The sequence below is a fragment of the Benincasa hispida genome, chromosome 8 (genome assembly GCF_009727055.1).
Source record: "Benincasa hispida cultivar B227 chromosome 8, ASM972705v1, whole genome shotgun sequence".
In the NCBI taxonomy this organism is placed as follows: Eukaryota; Viridiplantae; Streptophyta; class Magnoliopsida; order Cucurbitales; family Cucurbitaceae; genus Benincasa; species Benincasa hispida.
The window spans coordinates 37,255,317-37,270,225 of NC_052356.1; the positions used below are offsets into that span (position 1 = coordinate 37,255,317).

At 35.0% G+C, this 14,909-nt stretch overlaps 1 protein-coding gene across 5 annotated transcripts; it reads left to right on the forward strand.

Moving 5' to 3' along the window:
* Positions 1 to 262: 262 nt before the first annotated feature.
* Positions 263 to 12,745, forward strand: LOC120082855 (GPI ethanolamine phosphate transferase 3). 5 transcript variants are annotated; one of them, XM_039038196.1, is made up of 20 exons: positions 263 to 632; positions 739 to 773; positions 1,031 to 1,152; positions 1,594 to 1,683; positions 1,837 to 1,956; positions 2,120 to 2,203; positions 2,397 to 2,474; positions 2,706 to 2,831; positions 2,914 to 3,003; positions 5,206 to 5,241; positions 5,354 to 5,409; positions 6,481 to 6,625; positions 8,045 to 8,480; positions 8,577 to 8,668; positions 8,759 to 9,308; positions 10,227 to 10,359; positions 10,547 to 10,588; positions 11,403 to 11,568; positions 11,672 to 11,755; positions 12,311 to 12,745. In XM_039038196.1, the coding sequence occupies exons 1-20, from the start codon at positions 358 to 360 to the stop codon at positions 12,419 to 12,421; spliced, it is 2,871 nt and encodes a 956-aa protein (XP_038894124.1). In that variant the 5' UTR covers positions 263 to 357; the 3' UTR covers positions 12,422 to 12,745. The 5 variants fall into 5 exon arrangements, with proteins under 5 accessions (XP_038894124.1, XP_038894125.1, XP_038894126.1 ...); XM_039038197.1 differs by adding an exon at positions 12,112 to 12,159 and having other exon boundaries at positions 267 to 773; XM_039038198.1 differs by adding an exon at positions 12,112 to 12,159 and having other exon boundaries at positions 267 to 773; positions 12,422 to 12,745.
* Positions 12,746 to 14,909: the final 2,164 nt, after the last annotated feature.

The following is a 14,909-nucleotide window of genomic DNA, read 5'->3' on the forward strand; positions in this document are numbered from 1 at the left end:
CCCTAAAACATACAATAATGTTAATTTGAGAGTATAATTCTATCATTTGTATAAGTTTGAGAGTTCAATTTTTATAATTAAAAGTTTGAGGGTATAATTACAACCCTATTTTAGGTAGTTTAAAAAAAATTTTTTTTACTGAAATTGCAATCAAATTGATTCGAAATTGGTTGGGCCGCAATGAGGTGCTCACATAATGGGCCTGTATGAAGCTATTGGGCCTGCCTCACCTTGACTAAGCTCAACTTTCCTCATTGTTCCTTCTTTCTTCTCTCTCCATTCTCGCGGCTCTCTGTTTTCATCGTTTTGCTTTTGAAAACTGAAGCTTGTTTTGAAGCTAAATTTCGCGCAAAAACCATGAGGAAATGGAGTTTGTTATGGCCGTTTTGGGCCATAATGGCTGTTCATGGTGTTGCCATTCTCATCTTCGTTAAAGGATTTCTTCTTACTCGTACAGAGCTTCCTTATTTCAGTCACTGCTCCGATATTTCTGAATCTCCCTGTTTCACCTCCGATTCACTTTCCAACACCAGTCCTTCAGTTCGGCCTCCTTCTGATGCAGCAAATTCCAGCCGTTGCTGGACCAAGCCCGCCGTTAACCGCGTCCTCATCATCGTTTTCGATGCTCTACGGTTTTCTTCGTTTCCCACTTGTTTCTCATCCTTTATTATTGTTCATTGACTATGATCTGATTCATTTATCTTTACTCGCTTTGTGTTATACCTATTTGTATATCAGGTTTGATTTTGTTGCTCCCAGTACATTCTTCGAAGGTTAGCTCTCTTGCGTTGATAGTTTAGAATGCAGCTATTCTTAATTAGTTTAAGTTAAATCAGTGTGCGGTATTGTTTAATATGTACGTGGTTTTTCAAGTTCGTATTTCACATTTGGAATTCTTTGATAGCAGTGACGTGTGGGCTACTTCTAAATTTCTGTTTATCAGCTCCCTTTTTAAGTGATGGGGTTTTTGTCAAACTTTTGATCCATGATGTTGTAATTAAGACTGATCACTTATGTGAATATGCCCTAGAATCGAAACCATGGATGGATAAGTTACAGGTGCTGCATAAAATGGCATCGGAACGGGGTTCATCTACCAAGATTTTCAAAGCCATTGCTGATCCACCCACCACAAGTTTGCAGCGACTGAAGGTCTTTTGTTTTGTTTTGTTTTTCTTTGGTTATTTCAGATGCGATGTTTATCTTACTATTTCTGAATTTCAGAGAGTTTAACTTTTAGCTTTTCACTATGGCCCTCGTATGTCTGATGGCATACTTTGCAGTAGTCGAACATAACTTATTGTTCAAGAATGCATGCATATATGCCACGTGAAAACTTCGACTTTCTCCGTGGCCCTTATAAACTGTTTATGCTTCTAACTGACTTGTATAGTAAACGTTTTTAGTGAAACTACTTTATGCTTTTGTAAACCATATTAAAATTTCGCCTTGTCCATCTTGTTGACTGGCTTGGTAAGAGTAAGTCAAAATTGCACCTATTTATTTCTGTTGTTCCTTTTTTGTTGGTCCCTTCTTTTGTGGGGTGGAGTTATCAAATCGTAGTTTAGAAGTCTGATTTTGTTGTATTTTTAGGGCATTACAACTGGTGGACTGCCAACATTTATTGATGTTGGAAACAGCTTTGGTGCTCCAGCAATTGTTGAAGACAACTTGATTCATCAGGTTGAATCATGCATCTTTGTTAACGATCTATTAGTTGTACAGATGCTGGTTAAGCACGATCTCCAAGTGTACCTGTGTTTATTATTTTAAACATCTCGAGGGTATTTTGTTTATTAATCTACTTTAGTTCTCACGACTTGGACCCATTTACAGCTTGTTCGGAATGGAAAACGAGTGGTGATGATGGGGGATGACACATGGATGCAATTGTTTCCTCATCATTTTCAAAAAGCATTTCCCTATCCCTCATTTAATGTTAAAGATCTTCATACGGTATGCTTTATGAAGTCTCACTCCTTTCTTACAGTGTTCGTTTCACTTTAGAACAATGTTTTCCCTCAATTTTTTTCAATGGAAAACTTTGCTTTCATCAATAATGTTCTCTGTAGTTTCAAGGCATAATGAGAAGCTAAATATTTGAATAATTTTCTTTTAGGTAGACAATGGATGCATCGAACATCTTCTTCCATCCTTGTATGAAGATGATTGGGATGTTCTCATCGCACATTTTCTTGGTGTGGTAAGGACTTTCTTCCCCTTGTGTTTGAAGTACATTGTAAAATCTTGTTTTGTTCTCTCTTCTTTTCTTGTTTCCTTCACTTCTCTATTGTGCCTTAATTGTGAAGATGGGAATCTTTGCCCCTCTGTCTAAATTGAATATTTGTTGCTTACTATATTATGTGAGAACAATTAACTGAATATATGCAATATAGGATCATGCTGGGCATATATTTGGTGTTGATTCTAGTCCAATGTTTGAAAAACTGGAGCAGTACAATACTATTTTAGAGGTATGCTCAAGCGATATGACTTGATCTAGCAATACAGAAGGGAAGATTATTTGCAGTCTCAAGTGTCCCTAATATACCCATTTGTATTATTGTTTCAAATTCTTGGGCATATTGAGGTATATTGTGAGCTCAAATAAGTTTTTCCCGAAAACAATTTTGTTATCTTTTCATATTGCCTTGCATCTGTTTTGCATTTCTTAGTTCAACCATAGCTAACCCCATCCTTCTCAGAAAGTAATCGATGTGCTGGAGAGCCAATCTGAAACAGGCGGGTTACATGAAAACACTCTTCTTCTTGTCATGGGTGATCATGGACAAACTTTGAATGGGGATCATGGTGGAGGTAGTGCAGAAGAGGTATAATACATGTTATTAACAGAAACTCGATTTTGTGTTTGATCACATTGTCCAGGAATGATTACTCGGGTGTACCTTGCAGGTTGAGACGTCTCTATTTGCAATGAGCTTTAATAAACTTTCAGCATCCATACCATCTGAATTTGGTACTTCTTCCTGTCAACTAGATTTGGTATTTCCTCTCTCTTTTAACACTACAGATATAACTGGACGTAAATTTCTTTTAGGTTTTTTTCTTTTGAAAATTTCTTTTAGGTTTTTTTCTTTTGAAAATATACAGCTGTGGACTTCAAAGTTTGGAAAATAAACCAGCTTTTCTCCCTAACTTCCAAAAGTGACCTTTTCCTCCCTAAGGTAGGTTTGGGTAATGGTTTGGATTAATCTTTGAAATCATTTTTCCATAATGACACTAATGAAAGTTGATTTTGCATATTTTACTACAATTTGACTTTGTTTATGACAAAGATAATTTTTTTTTTAAAAAAAATTAAAAGTCAGAAAGCCTTGAACTTGGGATAGTCGCATTGATTGTACTTCTGGGTGTTGAGAACCGGCTTGCATGGAAAGAACAAAAGGCTGACCTCAGGAGAGGGGCACAAAGATAATTTCTCTAATAGTCAGAAGGCCTTGAACTTGAAATAGTCACATTGATTGTATTTCTGGGTGTTGAGAGCCATGTTGCATAGGGAATAATAAAAGGTTGAGCTTGGGTAATAACATGTGTGCATCTAATTTTCATGCTACCATACTCAGTTGTGAATAAATACATCTTTCCTGTGAAGGCATTACCCCCAGTTGACCGTAATAGAAGCTTTATGACTTCAATGCAGCAGTTGGTTGATAACCTTGGTTAACTATTAATGCAACCACAGGAGATTTGCGGATCAATGCAGACCTTTAGAGAAATGATCAATGATGATAGTGTGTGGTTTCTCCAATATATTACTACAAGATGGTTGCAGGAGATTATGACTCTTGTGAGCTCCGACGTAGAGCTATCATCATTCTTTTCACAATGGTTAAGGTGTTTGCACCCTCTGTCTGATAGACAGGCGTTGGAAGTGACAAGTCTTCTTTCTTTCCTTTGAGATTGGCATGTGTTCGAGGGAGAAAGAGAGTTCGTTTTCGTCCCCCCAATCCTTCTAGGGGCTTCTTTTCTCATTCTTTTATGACATATCTTGTCTTCCCCTTCTCCCTCCCTTGCTATCCCTATGTTCTCCTATCTGGACGGTTAAAATTCTGAAGAAGGTTAGGGTGTTTGCGTGGCAAGTTTTACATGGGAGGGTTAATACCATTGGTCGTGTTCAAAGACACTCTTCCAATGTTTTGTTCCCACAAAAGTGCATTATTTGTAGGATGTGCAAGGATGGCCTTGAGCATTTGTTTTAGGACTGCCAGTTTGCTGACCACTGGAGTTGTTGGTTGAGCTCATATGCTGTTTGTTGGTCTTGGAATAGAGATGGTATGACCCAGCTGGAGGTGGTGATTTTGAGTTCTCCCTTAAGGGATAATGGTAAAATTTTGTGGTAAGCTAACTTCCTTGTTGCTTTGTGGGGAATCTAGATAGAAAGACGCAACAATATTGTTGGAGAGGTGGAGATATCGGGTGAGGGAGTTTGAGAGGTGGCTAGGTTTAATATGCTTCCTTATGGGTGTCAGCCACTAGATCTTTTTATAATTAGGACATTAGTCTTGTTTTCTTGTATTGGAGTCTATTTATAGTTAGGGTCAGACACCTTTTTTCTTGTTGGGACTGTTTTTCTGTGTGCCCTTGTATATTCTTTCATTTTTCTCTAAGAACAACTGTTTCATACCCAAAATAACAAGGAAAGAAGTTCATCCATTGATGGAAGTTTAAATGTTGTTTTCTTCATTCAAAGTGTAAAGTCGGAGACTTTTTGGCTCATTGGTCTGTCTACTGACTTTAAGTTAAGTTTGAAGTGCTGGCTAATAGAATTATGGTGTAATTAGGAGTACTATTTGATTTGCTCTATAGAGGCTGTTGAGTAAGAGTAATCCTAGTGATAACTATTTCATTGATATACTGAATAGTCTGAATTAACAGGAGACTGCCAAAACCAAAACCAGTATATACCCGTACTGACTACTGTACAAGTCAAACTCTCTGTAGTTTAGAAAAATTAGGATGTAGATGTACCTGTTTCAAGTATATGCTTGATCTAATTAAGGATCTGCTGTGTACAGCTCAACAGAACTTTTACTCTTTCAACATTTTGGTTTGCCTTCATATTAGTAGATCTCCAGAAAATCACTTGAAGGAATTAGAAGATGAAATAATAGTGAGGTAAGGCTTTAGGTGCCAAATTTGTGTGTGCTGATTGGTTTACCTTTCCATCTCTTTTTTTTTTTTCAGGAAGGAAGGGAGATATGTACCAGCTCCATCCAACAGGTTAGAATATTGCTACCTATGGCTTGTTAGGAAATAGTTTTCAACAATTAAGATCCTATAAAAAAATGTCAAGCTATTGCTTCTCTTGCACTAATTTTAATTGCTCTCTCAGCTCGACTTCCCAGTGACCTTATCTGCCTTGCTTGGAATTCCTTTTCCTTATGGAAGGTGCAGTGTAAGCATCATGCCAATACCATCCTTTGTTTATTTGCATTCTATTTTCTCTGTCATTTCCTCACTTTAGATTGTTAATGAGGACCAGGCTTGCACCATTGTGGAAAAAGTTAAAAGAAAAGAAGACGGAAAAAAAAACTTCCCTCCTATTGGATGAAAGTGTACTCTTAAAGAATAATAACCTACCTTGATCCAATCCATTTGAGTACAATCTCCTTTTGTAATAGATGGGACATGGGAGAGCCTCTCTCTCTCTCTCTCCTTTCTTTTCTTTTTTCAATTTTTTTTGTGTGTGTGGGGGGTGGGGATGGTTGTCAATTTTGTTTTGTATTTTTCTTTTTAGCGGTCTTGTTTGAGATTCATTCAAGTTTAGCTATTGGGTGTGTTCTTTCTTTTTCTTCTCCTAAAGAGAGTATTGTAATCTTGTAATTTGATCCGTGCTTTTCATTTATCAAATATCGATAAAAACTATTTCTGTTTTAAAAGAAAGTCTTTATTTTCTGTACTTTAAAGATCCTTGTTTTAGTGTCAAGTTGGAATCTGGAAAAAAATCATGGAGAACATTTTCTAGTAGCATGAAGAAGAGGTGGCTTTAATTCGGTTAAGTGGGAGCATTGTAGTGAAAAAGGTGTAGGGTGGAATGGAGGTGCCTGACCTCCCTTTCGAGGCAAGATGCCTTCTGGTCTAAGTATAACATGCTTACAAAATGATTTACTGTGCTTGGTGGAAAAGGTTTATGGAAGCTCAACAAAATAAACCTGACTTATCCGTCAGGCATGTTACATTTAGACCAGAACTTAGAAATCTTGTGTGAATTTTTTAAAAAATCCATTTGAATTAAACAATGTAGTTAAAACAGGTATTTTTAGATGATATTGACTTCTTATATGTTGTGGACTTTGATCAATCTAGACTATCCTAAAAACTTAGCAAAACATTTTAAACTAAAATTTAAATGAACAATTTAAAATCAATGAAAAAAATTGATCTGTTGATGTATCCTGGACTATCGACTCTTGGATGAATATATCAAGAATTCACGAATTTTCATTGCTATCTTTTCAGCATAGGGCGTGTAAATCCTGAGTTATATGCTCTAGGTGCTGGTTCATGGAAGTTTTATGGTATGAAGGTGGAAAACTACCTAAATCAGTCAGAACAAGGATGGATGCAGAATTATGTCAATGTACTTTGTATTAACTCCTGGCAGGTATATGATGAGCAGCCTTCATATTTACTTTGATGCAATGCCACTCTAATATTATTGTGTTCAAACTATAACATATAAAGAACAACATTGTAATTATAAACTATACAAAATTTCATAAATTTGATAACATGTACCATTCTTACCTCAAAAGCATACATTCAACAGACATGGACCATGGTTCTCCCAAGTCTTTCTTAATTCATTCATCATGTTGAGAATCCCATATTGGAAAAATCAAGGAATCTCACACTCCTTATAAGATAGAGAGGTTACTACTTCCATTGTCAATTGGTTTTGAGATGGAACCCCATGTTCCCATGTTATCAAATATGGTATCAGAGTCTATAAAGCTCAAACAGATATTTAGTTTAAAAAAAAAAATGTGATCTAGTCAAGAATGAGAATCCCACATTGGAAAATCAACAGACCTCATGCTCCTTATTAGATAGATGAGTTACTTCTTTCGTTGCCAATTGTTTTGAGATGGAATTTCATGGTATCAAATACCTCGATCTCTTTCTCTTTAGTTGCTTTGGCAGAACCTTCTTGTCTAATATAAAATTACTTCAAGTAGAATCAACGAGAGACATATACCAGCCTAGACATGGTCCACCCCAGTCTCTCTTAATAACTTATCATGAGATATATCCTGTCTACAATTTTCTCACATGACCTATTTTTTCCATTCCAAAGTTCCCAAATGTGGCAAAAACCATGTTGACCCATAGGAGATTTGAGTTATCTCCAAAATTGGGAATTTTGCCATGTATAACTGAACAAAATCTTTGCTTTGTCTTTCAAGTGCAATCGCCTTTCCTTCCAAAAACTTCTTCAAAATTAAATCTCATTCTCTCCTCCCCTCCCAAGTCCCAAATATTTTGTTTTGTATGATTGGCCCAAATTCTATGATCACATCATTCTCAATCACCGAACAAGGTCCTGTGTTGCTTTTGAATGGGTTAACACATTGAAGGGCTTCACTTAGTTCTGCCAAACTTCATTCTAGTTATTGATAGATCAACTAGTGTAGGTTCTGTAACCAGTGAGAGTAACCATATGAAGATTGGTTTTGCTATTAGCATTAGTGGGTTCTATTAACCAAGCCATTGCCTATCACTGGCTTATTCTTTTTTCGCTTAGTGGTAGAGGTAGAGCAATAGTTTCCTCAACCTGGTTGTTCATTTGAATGATTAAGTTGATAACACTTTAGCTGTAGCTTGCAGACTTCAAAAAGTACAACAATTTTGAATTTAGATATGGAAGGCTTTTCCTTCTACGTAGAGGATATTGGAAATGGTTATCTTTTATCTTTCAGTTATACTGTGATTTTAGTTGTATCATGCTGCTATATAGGAGACATTCCTCTTTCATTATTTTTCATCATTCAATCTAATGGCTATTGCACTCCTTGGCTTGTAGGTGAAAAGGTATATTGATAATTATACTGCTTCATCTGTCATTGGATTTTCTGATGAAGACTTGCTTCATACTCGTAGTTTGTATGATGATGCAATGGAGAATTGGGCCCACATTACAAAAGGCTTATTATCTAATAATGACGGAAGCCACATTATACCTTTACTTAAGAGGCAAATTGATGCATACTCTAATTTCCTAGCAAGTGTTGCTGAGCTTGCACGTTCTAAATGGACAGAATTTAATTTGAAAATGATGACTCTTGGTTTTGGTCTTATGTTAGCTTCACTTTTTGTCCATTTCCTTGCTATCAAGAGGGTTAGCAAACAATGCAGCAGTTCTTTTGCAAATGAAGATTGTGGAACAACTTTTGAGTTGATGCTTTCTTGCTTTTTGGTGGCGATACGTGCATGTAGCTTTCTCTCAAATAGCTTCATTTGTAAGTTGGAAATCTCTCAGATCTAAATTTAATGTGGTATAACATATGGTCGCTCACATTTGCAACACCCCCTCCCCCTAATTTCCTTGTGATCAGTGGAAGAAGGAAAAGTGACAAGTTTTCTTTTGGCTACTACTGGCATTATCATGCTACGATATTCAATCGCAAAGCAGAAACATTTTCTGAAAGTAAATATTCAAACTTACGTTAATAGAAATCTTACTTTGAATAATTTATTGAAAATATCAGTGTTAACTGTGTATTGATTTCTATTGCAGGTCGTTATTTTCCTTCTTTTGATGATCTACTGTAGATTTACAATTGAAGTTGGTCTATTGAAGCAGGCCGATACATCTGCTTTCTTGAAAGTTTATCCTTCATGGGTGCTTGAAATTGCATCCCTACTGCCTGGTTGGACTTATTTAACAGAGGCTGTGCCAATTATTGTGCTGATAGTATTGGTACAGTTGCTTCTTAAAAGCGTTGCTGGCATCCAATCGAAGGGAATATGGCAGTTTGTTATGTATGGAACAATTTTGTGTTATATCCTTACTGGAGTCCATTGGGCTTTAGAAAAGGATGTGTTGCATTTTGTCCCAGTTATTGAGGGTATTGGAACAAAATGCATTCCAAGAATAGTCTATGCTATTGGACTCGGACAACTGTCATTACTAATATTTAGGCATCTATTTGGTGAAGACAAACCTTTAGATTGCAGACTAACTTTAGTAACCAAAACAGCCGCCATGTTAGCTGCATGGAGTCCAACAGTTATTATTCTAGCGGGAAAGCAAGGTTCCTTGGTCGCTTTGGCGTCTGTTATTGGAGGTGAAGTTTTATTGGAAGTTCACTATATAATAACTGCATTATTGTTGACCCATAATCTTCTTACTTATGCTGCTGCATGTTGCCTCCCATGATATACACCTCAAATGATTTATTCATGTTTTTTTGGAATAGCAGAGTGATTAATGAGGTCTCATTTGATTACGATTTTATTTCTAGTTTTAAATTTATACTTGTTTATTTTATTTTTCTTACTATGGATTTCACTTTTGTTTATTTTATTTTTCTTACTATGGATTTCACTTTTCTTAAAAGAAATGTTTTGAATTCTTAGTGAAATTTAAAGAACCAAAAACAACTTTTTAAAACTACTCATTTTTCAAAGCTTGGCTTGGTTTTTTAAAACATTGGTAGAAAGTAGATAATAAAACAAAGAAACTAGAAACTTATAGGTAAAAATAGTGTTTATAAGCTTAATTTCAACAGCCAAATAGTTCGTGCATTTTATCTTTTTTTTTATAGGAGAGACCTCAATTTTTGTTAATAGGTGAAATATGTGTTTACAAGCTTTTTTTTTTTTTTTAGGTGGAAATAGTGTCTATAGGTGGAGATCTCAATTTTTGTTTATATCATTTTACAAGTGGTTTGTGTGTGTGTTTTTTTTTTTTTTTTTTTTTTTTTTTTTCTTTTGATAATATGTGGGGTGGGGGGATCGAATCTCAAACTTCGCGGTCGATAGTACACATTCATGCCAATTGAACTATGCTTATGTTTGGCTGAATTGATTTGTATATTAAGCTTCATTTAAAATATATATAGTTGTACCATTTTGAATCATAGTATTGTTACTTGCCCTTGCTTATGTGCTATTAGTTTCTTCTCATTTTTAAACGTAGGGTTTGAATTTTTTTTATATTTTTCTTCATCTATTTCCCTTAATTTATATGTTCATCTTGGTAGGATATTGCATAGTAAGTATGGACAATCTAAAACAAGGAGGGGATGGAAATGGTAGAATTCTGACAGTTGACAGTCTTCCTATAACGCAGTGGAGCTTGTTTGCCATATGCCTCTTTTTTAGCTCTGGCCACTGGTAATTTATATCTTCTCTAATTCGAGTCTAAAGTTCTGCTGACTCCCTCTTGTTCAACTTCAGTCAACCTGGCATCGAATATCTTCAATTCTGCAATATTTTGAATGTTTATTTTCCTTCTCAATTCAATTGCTCAATATTTCTTACATCATATTACCGTCTGCTTACCCATGGGAGATTCCTGTAGGTGTGCTTTTGATGGCCTTCGCTATGCTGCTGCATTTATTGGGTATGTCATTAGTTGTGCGCGTGTTTGCACATTATACGTATTGCTGAAAACTCAGTGTTCTCAATTATTTCTGTTCTGGTGTGTTCCATTTGTAGGCATGCAGGAATGCAGTTTCCAAAAGTCAGTTTACGATTATTTTTCTTCGTGTATTACTTTCTGAAAAACCTGTTTTCTTATTTATATTTAAAAGGCTGTTTCTAAATATTCATTTTTACTCCCTTTACTTTTTGCATTTTTATTTATATCAACTCATGAATCAATACATTCTAATCTCCTCATACATGAAAATTGAACTAATGCTTATATAGGGGCAATAATTTTCATATCCTACGAGTTTCCTTAACACTCGAATATTGTAAAGTTAGTTTACCCATGAGATTAGTTAAGGTGCACGTAAGCTGATTTAACACTTGTGGATATAAAGAATAGTATATAAAAATACAAATAATGTTTTGTTGTTTATGATTTAATTTAATTATTTATCTATTCTGAAGTTGTTTCAAGTGATTGGACAATATGTTTATTGTATTAGAAACATCTTGTCTATTAAATACGGTTTCCAAATAGGCCCACATTTATTTTATTTTATAGTAGTAAGGCTCGGTGAGATTGTCTTTGTAATTCCCTCATTTAGTTCGAAAATTTGAACCAACATTCTCATTTTTTTTTTCTTTTTGGGTTGAGTATTTTTTTTCCCTTCCCTTTTCTTTTCTTGTCCTAAAACAATGTTGGTTGTACTGTCCCCTTGTTTTTTTAGATTAATAATATTCACGTGATAGATTAAAGTCCTGAACACTTGATGCCCTAATCCCAGGTTTGACGAGTTTGTTCTAGTTCGCCAAGCTATCCTTCTCATGATTGATACATTTGGCTTCTCTATCATCCTTCCAGTTTTCGGACTTCCTTTCATTGTTGCAAACAAATATTCATCTACTCAGGCTGCAAAAGGGGAAAGCGTTCTCTTCATGGGCATATCTCAAGTAAGTTATATAGCTATCTTTTGATCTTTCAAATTTAAAGTAAGAAACTTTATCCTAACATGGTTTTAAACATTTCACTCTCATTTTCCTCGGCATCACTTAGGCTTACTTGATGTATGGGCTCATAATGGCGGTTCCAGTTACAGCCACTATATTGTGTGTCATAATTCAAAGGCGGCATTTGATGGTAATTACCTTAGTTACTTCATTTTCTCTAAAGCAAGAGTGAGTTTAGTATGAATTTAGAAAATGAGATTTTTTTTTTGACTTATTAGAACGTTTTTTTAAAACAAATTAAGATATTTAGTTACAAAATTAAAATTGAAAATTTGAATTTTAAGAACATTGAGAAACATGCTTCCAGACTTCCAATACTTTCAGGAATACTTTATTAGTATTCACTTCAAAGTCATGAGTTAAACACCGGCTTGAAATTACTTTTCAAAGCCTTAAAAAACAACTTTTTAAGCACTTACTTTAATACACTTCCCCTAAAAATATAAATTTTCTTGTAATTTGAATATTAGTATATTTCATTATTAGGATATGACGAGGGTGTTATGGATGTGTCATTCTAGTTGAAATATCTAGGTGCGTCTTTGATCCCTCATTTTCGATTTCAAGCTTATCTTCTCTCATTATAATTGGAACAATAATCTCTTTTCATTTCATCAACAAAAGTGTTTTCATTTATAATTGGGCATATGTGTGGCCATATGTGTGACATTTTAAATCTTTGTAGGTATGGGGACTGTTTGCTCCGAAATTTGTGTTTGATGTGGTAGCTCTGACTCTAACAGACCTCTCTATTTGTTTGGCCACATTGTATTATGTGCCACATCTATCAACATAGGGCCACCCAAAATTTGTATCAACCTTCATCCATCGCATTACAATGAGCTTGTGGTGCCTTGATCGAAAACTTCATGGCATATTTGCGTAAGGCATTGGAGTTGCTTTTTTGATCCAAAGGGTTCATTTATATTGTGAGCCTCGTGATAAATAACTCTTCTGACTTAGACTTGACAATTTTCTAGACTAAACAAGTCCACTTCTTGGCCCAAATGTTTTCCCGAAGATTTTTGGTGTGATTTTATGAATGTTTATGGCTTGTTTGGATTACATTTATTATTAGTTAAAATACCATTGTGGTCTCAATATTTTGAAGTTTGCTCAATTCTAGTTTTTATATTCTCTACTATCCAATTTGTCTGTATTTTTAATAAATCTTAGTCTCGTGACTAGTATGTTTATTTTTTTAAAAAAACTTTTGTTATCTATTAACATTTTTACTATAAATTTTGAGAATATTCACATATTGTATTTCATTGCATGAACTTATTGTTATTATTAAACTAATTTTGGTAAAAAATAGCTTTGAGAGGTTAAATATTATATTTTTGAAATTACACGTACTAAAATTAGACAATTGAAAGTCTAAAGACTAAAAGTAAACAAAAGGCACCGTTTGGTAACTATTTTGTTTTTTTTTAAAAAAAATTAAACTTATGGACACTACTTCCACCTTTAAATTTCTTCTTTTGCTATCTACTTTTCACTAATAGTTTAAAAAAACAAAGTTAAATTTTGAGAATTAAAAAAAGTTGTTTTTGTTTTTGGAATTTGACTAAGAGTTTAACTATTGTACTTAAGAAAGATGCAATTCATAATAAGAAATGTGGATGATGTAGGTTTAATATTAAAAAACAAAATGGATATCAAATGGAGTCTTGATATTTTGGATCTAAATGCATGTTTGGCTATGGATACACATGATAGTTAATGTTTTACCTTAAAGATTTGTGTTTGTTTTACCAATTTTCAATATAGAAACTAAAGTTAAATAATTTTAATTAAATATAAGAGAACAATTAATTTAATGGAACGATTAATGTAGTTATAAACTAATTTTAGAATTATCATTATGGGTGGAATGGGTGGAGGCGTATGTTTTGCGTGGACGGTCTTTGTGGGCTGTTTGGAGTGAAGTTGGGAGGTTTTGGTGCTTGAGGGCTATCTTGCGTAGTAGAGATAGATTCATTTGTATGGTCGGAGTTCATGGATGATGAGGGAAGGTTAGAGGTGGCCCATAGGTCTTGGAGCTACTTGAGATCTAGGGTCTTATTCAGCAGTGGGCTTAGGGTGAGGGGGGTGTTTTGTGGGAGTTAGGGAGTGTTGTCAGAGGGGGGTGTTTTCTGTGTGGGGGAGGTGTGGGGGCTTAGTGCAACGCTCGGACCTTAAACCTTATGATTCGACTGCTACGACATGCATACTTAGACTTTTCTATCATGAGATGAGTTTTTGGTTGAAATTTCTAAGAACATATCTAAATTTTATTAATTAGATAGAAAACTATACAAAAATTTATTTATCAAAACACCAGGATCCATAAAACATTAGCGTGATGGTACAAAATGCATGTGCCTATAATAGTGAGTTTGATGGTTGGCCATTTGATCGACACGTCCAACTCTGCCTTCTACGCTGTGTTTCTTTCCTACAAAGTCTATAAAAATATAGGATGAGTACATAATATACCAGTAAGTAATTCTCACGTAGGGTAGTGACCAAAATGCACAATCACAAGCAACATGTCATGAAAATATATGATTGGGACCGAAAACATATAATAACATGTGGGTGGTCGGTTATGCTTCCAACATAAATCTCTCCGCCCTGATAGAAAGATGAGGACCTAAGCGAAAACTAACCCATCTGATGATTAGCAGGTCATGCAGTCAGTAGGGCCAGGTCGCATCCAACATCAACCATTAGCTAAACGTAATATTGGACTAGAGGGGTACAACCATACATACCCTGCTAGTCCCTAGCATAAACATAACGTAAGATTAAGCCTGGAGGGGTGCAACCATACATGCCCTGCCAGCCCTGGAAGCATAAATTTCTCTGCCCTGATAGGAAGATGAGGACTTAAAGCGGAAACTAACCCATCTGATGATTAGCGAATCTGCAGTCAGTAGGGCCAGAGTCGCATCCAACATCAACCATTAACATTAAACGTAAGATTAGATTGGAAGCATAACTTACACCTAATTAAAACTTGATTTTAACGTAATCGTGAACAAACATAATTGCATGGGGTCCTTGTAGAGAAACGTGTTCTAAACATGTAATGCAATATAACAATTAACATAACCATGCAACATAATAAAGGTACACTACCATTGGTAGTACATTTAAAGAGAGGGTAAGAATAAACTACTTACCTTGACTGTGATCTAATTATTCCTTATTATTCTTTATTGATTTTATCAGCAGAGTTTTCCCTTTTTAAATCAAAAAAAGAAAATTGGGCAGCACTTTACCCGATCTTTTCTCTT